Here is a 7400-nt window from a genome sequence, read left to right on the forward strand (position 1 = left end):
TATCATGCACGTAATCCGTGTACGCTTGAAACGTACGTTGGCAACACTTGCGACTAGGATCAGTCGGTGCAGCGTTTCCCATTTCGTTCATTGTTTGTATTTAATCTAAGCTAACTATCACTGACGATACTCTCGTCCAACTGATACCCTCGTCCAAATGATACTCTCGTCCAACTGATACTCTCGTCCAACCAAAACTCTCGTCCAACTGATACTCTCGTCCAACCAAAACTCTCGTCCAACTGATACTCTCGACCAACTGATACTCTCGTCCAACTGATACTCTCGTCCAACTGTTACTCTCGCCCAACCAAAACTCTCGTCCAACCGATACTCTCGTCCAACCAAAACTCTCGTCCAACTGATACTCACGACCAACTGATACTCTCGTCCAACTGATACACTCCAACTGATACTCTCCAACTGATACGCTCTCCGCCTGATAACCCTGATTGACCTCATGTTACATCAGCCATCATACCCCTCATACTTCCTCATGGCGATCAATCGGCATTATACATCTACTCCTATCATTTGAACCTATAGCGATGATACTCGTTTGGCCATATCTACAAGTTGTTGAGAAATGAATTACACTAAGTAGTTATATTATTTTAATCATACAAATTACCAAAGTCATAAAAATAGAAATATGAGGGCATTTTGATTGGATGTAATTATTAATTAATGTAATTTATTAGCTTATCCCCTTATTATCACTTAAACTGCTTCGTGAAATTTCATAATCTCAAATTATTTCCAATAAACATTTGCGGATCTATAAAGCAAAGATACAAAGTCAGTTCGTTTCACCACTATTTCCGTTACTATCGGCAAAAAAGTAAACAAAATATTTAGGCCTACATTATAATAATGCATTTGAAAACCATGAAAAAAACATAGGTTAGGGGCAATCCCATTTTCCTAAACCACAAGTAACCATTTTAACGCTAGGTGCCTACTCATCATTAGACTTGTTCGACCAACGCTTCTAAAATATGTCAGGCTTATTACAATTAATTGTTAATTTACTCATAAGGTTGTTGATAGCTATGAAGGTGTTATTTATTTTATTGCTTTGGTACTTATTTATTTACACTAATGTACCTCTCTTAACCTGAAACGCTAGCTTAATGTCTTAACTGCACTGAAAGGCGAGACTTTTCAATTTTACTGAAATTGAGCCAGTAAGGTTGAACTACAATATGCAACTCTATTTAAGGGTTTGAAATCTTGCATTAATCATGGTTCTTTCAGATCATTCAAAACCTCATTGCCTTACATCCATATATAAATTCCAAAGTACCCATGAACTTTTGAGAAAACTACAAGTCACACACCTATAAAACATATACTTAAAATGTTCGTCATGGCGAGAAACCTTACTGGCAAAACTATCCATTATTTCATAAATTGCCTTTTAAGGTCGTAGTTCCTTTCTAAAGGGACTTTTCCGTATACCTAATGTTGAAAGTGCTGTACTTATCAGATATACTTATTTATTTGCTATTTTTTTCAATTTATTACCCTATTAAAATCAGGTGTGATTATTTGTTTGTATTACTGTATTAGCGAATTTCCCATATGGGGAATCTATATAATTAATACGCTACATGAAACTTTGTCGGTTGAACTCCTCCGCCATTTCTTAACCGATTTTATCCATTGACGTCTCATTGGAAAGATCGTGTCGCGTAGATTTGCAAACTGGCCTTACTTTTTTGAAAAAGTCCCCTGGGCTCTGCCCCAGTGGCTTTGAAAGTTCCCATGTTATCCTTATGAAAAACATAATTGATTACATTTTGATCAGCTGTATAATTTAATTGCTGTTATTTATTATTCAATTCAATGAAACGCATTGAGTACATTTATTTACTATTTGAGTTTGTGTAAACATAACCTCCAAGACGGATCGTGTTAGTATGGTTGTATCTTAAATTTGTGTATTTATCGTTGTTTTGTGTCGCTATGACGGATCGTGTTAGCATGATGGTAACTTAAATTTGTGCATTTATCTTTTGTAAATTTATATTTTGTGTAGGAATAATTTGTTTATTTGTTGTTTTTTTCTTTTAAATGCCTCCGACGCGACTACAACGAAACATATACAGGAGGCGTAATCGTGATAACGACCGCAGCTACAGAACAGGGGCGCGTAATAGACTTAACTCATCACAGTCAGCACCTGACCCTGGACAATCTCAACTATTAGGCTACAAATGCGCCCTAACACTATCCCAAAACGACTTTTCGTTGTCAATTGGCCCTCTATCAATGACCTGTGTTGCCTGTACAGCGAGGCATTTTGAGAAGGAGAAAACCGGACGGATTGCTTTAGGTTTATCAATAACTAAGATAAACATGGTCTGAGTTATACACCGGTAATTTTTGAGTTGACTCTTTTAAACTCATTGTAAATATGACTGTTATTCGTTTTGAAATAACTTCTGTAATACTTAGCAATTGCTCGAATTCGAGCAACATGTACACTAGTCTATATAATTAATACGCTACATGAAACTTTGTCGGTTGAACTCCTCCGCCATTTCTTAACCGATTTTATCCATTGATGTCTCATTGGAAAGAGCGTGTCGCGTAGATTTGCAAACTGGCCTTACATTTTTGAAAAAGTCCCTTGGGTTCTGCCCCAGTGGCTTTGAAAATTCCCATGTTATCCTTATGAAGAACATAATTGTTTACATTTTGATCAGCTGTATAATTTAATTGCTGTTATTTATTTTTCAATTCAATGAAACGCATTGAGTACATTTGTTTACTATTTGAGTTTGTGTAAACATAACCCCCAAGACCATCGATATCTATAATAGAGATCAATGCCCAAGACGGATCGTGTTAGCATGGTTTTATCTTAAATTTGTGTATTTATGGTTGTTATGTGTCGCTATGGCGGATCGTGTTAGCACGATTCTAATTTAGATTTGTGCATTTATCGTTGTTTTGTGTACCTATAATTTGTTTATTTGTTGTTTTTTTTCTTTTAAACGCCTCCGACGTGACGAAAACGAAACATAGACAGGAGGCGTAATTGTGAAAACGACAGCAGCTACAGAACAGTGGCGCGTATCAGGCTTAGTCAGCACCTGACCCTGGACAATCTCAACTATTGGGTTACAAATGCGCCCAAACACTATAATAACACTATACTACCCCAAAACGACTTTTCGTTCTCAATTGGCCCTCTATCAATGACCTGTGTTGCCAGTACAGCGAGGCATTTAGAGAAGGAGAAAACCGGCCGGAATGTTTTAGGTTTATCAATAACGAAGATAAAAATGGTCTGACTCTTTAACGAAGATAAAATTCTTTGAGTTGACTCTTTTAAACTCATTGTAAATATGACTGTTATTCGTTTTGAAATAACTCCTGTAAAATACATTGCAATTGCTCGAGTTCGAGCAACATGTACGCTAGTAAGCTATTACTGTAGGTCACATGGTAAGACCTAGACACGGGACCGATTTACTTTTTCCCCAGAGGTCCCCAGAGGCAAAAACTCCTTCCGTTAAAATTCATATATATATATATATATATATATATATATTTGTATATGTGTCTGTTAGCGCGATAACTCGAGCAAAAATGATTCGATTTTGATTGTATTTTAACTGACACAAGTTTTTATTTGATTTATTTTTATTTTTAATATCACATGAAGAGTGATAAATCATCAAGAGGATAATGAAGATTAAATGATAAATCTGTTATTCTATTCCCAATTTCCCCTAGCTGTGAGGCCCTCTACAAATCCTGGACCAAATCTGCTCTGTCTTAGCATCTCTTCGCCTTCAGCTTCTACATCTATCATTTAATGATTGGAAATGAGGTATTCCCACCATCTTTTGTTATATTGCTATTTTATGGTTTTTATTTCATATGTACAAAAATGCAGTTTGAGATAGACGAATGTCATTAATAGAACAGATCCAGCAAGTTATTCTGTAGGCTAGTGTTTAATATTAATTTTTTCAACTATTTAGATGGTGAATTTTGTTAAATACATTAGGTAATCTACGAGTTCATAATATATGTTACAATAGCCAGGCGCCCATCGGGCAACCCAGAGGGTGACATGACGTGGCGCGACACCGTGGAAAAAAGTTGCCACGTATCCGTGCCATGTTATCTTATGGATTGACCCAGCGGGTGGCGCGACGCGGGTTGCCCGGTGTTGTAAGTCTTTAGGCAAACATATATGATAATGGTATCATATATTATGAACTCGTATATTACCTACTGTATATAACACAATTCACAATCTAAAAAGTTGAAATAAATTAATATAAAACACTAGCCTACAAGAAAAACAATAGCAGAAATGTAGTATAAAGCTTCGCTCGCTCCACTCAATAAAACGAACAGTACAATTTTTCACTCCATGATCAATGGTAGGTGTGTCCTAACTTACATTCAATATTACACCGGATCGGATATGACATTTAATCATCTTGTGTCGTGTCCAAGAAGAATATCCAACGGGAATTTTTTAATGCGACAAAATGCAGAGAATATGATAACACGTACAATGCAATGGTAAATAAAGGGTTGTCAATTTGTATTAACTCCCTATGTTCGGGGTTGGGGTAAACATGAATAGCATGATTAATTCATTCATTCTCTACTGGCGATAGATCACGCAGCTTTCAATGCAGTTTGATATTGTATTATTTTCCGTCAGTCCAACAACAGTTGTTTCATTAAAGTTATATCTGAATGTTCATTTAAGATGTTAGAGTCTGTATTCTTGTTCTGTCTATTCTTGTTCAAAATAGAATACTGTTTTAGTCCTGTGATTTTTTATTTGATTCGTCCGTTACGTACATTATTCTCAATTTTCGCCCCACACTGGTGAAAATCAATTAGTTTAACTTCACTACTATTTTTCTGCTTTAATGGTGTTGTAACGAAAATAATATGTGGAACGCAAATACAACCGAAAACAGACTTTACTCTCTGGAGGTAAGTGTCAGGAACATCCAAGAATTTATCAGAAGGATACAGTTGGCAGGCTTTGAAAATAAACACATATTCTTAACGAGACATGGCGAAGACTTCACCTTTAGAAGAGTGTACGATAGAAATATTAGATTAAGAGATGTGGGTGATGTTGGTTTTGTACCTGAAACCACTCCGACCACTAAAATATTTTCGAAAACGCAAACAAAAAGCAGCTCATTGATTTTGTCTTTATCATATTACATCAGGAAATTCAAACAAAACGTGACGTACAACGTTTTATGGGCCCTGGTGCATGTGCTTGCAGTCATCGCCAGCTTTTACTATATAAAGACTGCTCTAGACAGTTGGCAATCTTCTCCAGTGGTACAAGCTACTTCTAACACCCAGGTCCATGTTAACAATTTTACATTTCCTGCGGTTACAATTTGTTGGCCTTTCTACTTCAATCGCGAATATGATTTTCAAAAAAATGTCGAAAACTGCCTCGATTGTAAAAACCACGTTTGTACCCTCAAAAACGAGACATGCGACGCCACAGAAATGAGGAGACTTGTTTTGGCTTACCAAATGTGTCGTAAATATGGTCACCGCAATCATGTACCATCAAACTTTTGGAGTGAAAAACACGTACAAAGTAATTTTGACGATAAAGAGTTCAACAATTACATGTCGGAACTTGTACCTTCGTGCGAATCAGAGTCTTTGATCACTCGATTGGTAGTGAGATCGGAGCCCACCGTTCAACGATCGAGATGTGATAGCAATGCGTTTCAGCAGTTTTATTCGCCTCAGAAAAGAATTTGTATTACGTTTAACAGTTTGCGACACAAAGACATATTCCAGGACAACGTAGCTACCACCATACCGATGGCTAATACGGTGAACAACAAAGCCCAACCTTGGACATTCGATAATATGATGGAATTCAACGGAAGTTTGAAATCTACTCCCTTATACGGTCTGCCCTTGTACGCGATTTTACTGGGTAACCAACAAACAGCCGACTCTGAAAACATTTGTGAATACGCGATCAACGAAATAGTTTCTATTACTATTCACAGTCCAAACGAAATACCTCTGAACAACGGTCTTGTCAGTGAAATACGAGTGTATAAAAACTTTACTGTTGACGTCTTGATAACGCCCAAGATAACCTTGGCAAGAGACTTGGAGCAGTACACCCCCCAACAAAGGGGCTGTTATTTCGTCCACGAGAAGAGACTATCGATGTTCAAATTTTACACGAAGAATAACTGTGATATCGAATGCTATATAAACTCCACTGTGAGTTCGTGCGGATGTGTCCCCATGTTGTACCCGAGACCGAACAAGACTGTGAAAGTGTGTGTGGCAAACTGTGAGCCGGCTGCACACAACTGTGGGTGTTTACCGGACTGCAATTCACTCAAGTACGAATATGTGACAAAGGATATACCGATAAATAAAGCGGTGTTACGGAACATCACCATACTGGGTGCCACTGAAATAGGATTCAAGGAGAACTACTTCTATACAAATGTCCGCTACAGCATCACAAGTGCCAAAGAGTTCCTGGCCTACACCCTCGGCGTGCTTGGGGCGTTCCTGGGGTTCAGTGTTACTTGTGTATGGAAACTCATGTACTCTGGTGTCGCTAGACTGTGTAAGTGTAACTATGCAAGAGCCCCAACTAGAAAGACGATAACTCCTTTACCAAGCTATTGATTTGAAATATGATCATGTTGGTAAATTATAAGCTGCATTGTACATAATCGCAGCACGGAGTCAAGAAAATTGACTGCGGAATGGAGTGAAGGTTAGCTACGTACAACACAATTACCATGAATAAACCCAAATAAAAGACACGTTAATCTGTATTTCCTCACCTTTTCCAAGCATGATACATGTGTGAAATGTCAATTGTCAATACGTTTATCCGATTACTCGTAACTGAGAGAAGTTAGCAGGTCGGACCTAGAGCCGGGGGTCGATTGTCTTTACGTCATGTTGATGTCCCCAGAGGCCAAAACACTATTCGCTCAAAAGTATATACAGGGTGGATCTTGTTAGGTGCCCACTATTGATATTAGACAAACCGTTAGTCCCACAATCATTACAATACATTTTTGTCCATTAAACCAATCCCAAGGAATAACTTTAACATAATATTTTTGACATTTTAAAATAAAGAATTACCTAAACCAGAGGTTGATTATTAAATCGTCAAATATAAACATAAGTCGTATTATACATAATTTTTAAAGCTCTTCTTAAAACTGTACAACCATTTTGTTGCAGGTTCGAATTTGACTATTTTTATTCTTTTAAAACTGACGTATCGCAAAAGATTTGTACTATTTAAAATGTCCTGTATATACTCTTTAATCTTGGGGTCTTATTTTTTAGTCTTAAAGTGTCATGTCATATACTTATACCTATACATA

General features: G+C 37.1%; 1 protein-coding gene across 1 annotated transcript; it reads left to right on the forward strand.

Moving 5' to 3' along the window:
• The first annotated feature begins 5544 nt into the window (after positions 1–5544).
• On the forward strand, positions 5545–6681 carry LOC128998149 (pickpocket protein 11-like). Its single transcript, XM_054424158.1, has one exon. It carries the CDS (start codon positions 5545–5547, stop codon positions 6679–6681), a length of 1137 nt encoding a protein of 378 aa, XP_054280133.1.
• Positions 6682–7400: the final 719 nt, after the last annotated feature.

The sequence above is a fragment of the Macrosteles quadrilineatus genome, unplaced genomic scaffold (assembly GCF_028750875.1).
Source record: "Macrosteles quadrilineatus isolate MER2022 unplaced genomic scaffold, UCM_ALF_1.0 Scaffold_1__1_contigs__length_201487025, whole genome shotgun sequence".
NCBI lineage: Eukaryota > Metazoa > Arthropoda > Insecta > Hemiptera > Cicadellidae > Macrosteles > Macrosteles quadrilineatus.

Coding starts and splice junctions, on each gene's coding strand:
- LOC128998149 (XM_054424158.1), top strand. CDS start 5,545: ATGTGTCGTAAATATGGTCACCGCAATCATGTACCATCAAACTTTTGG.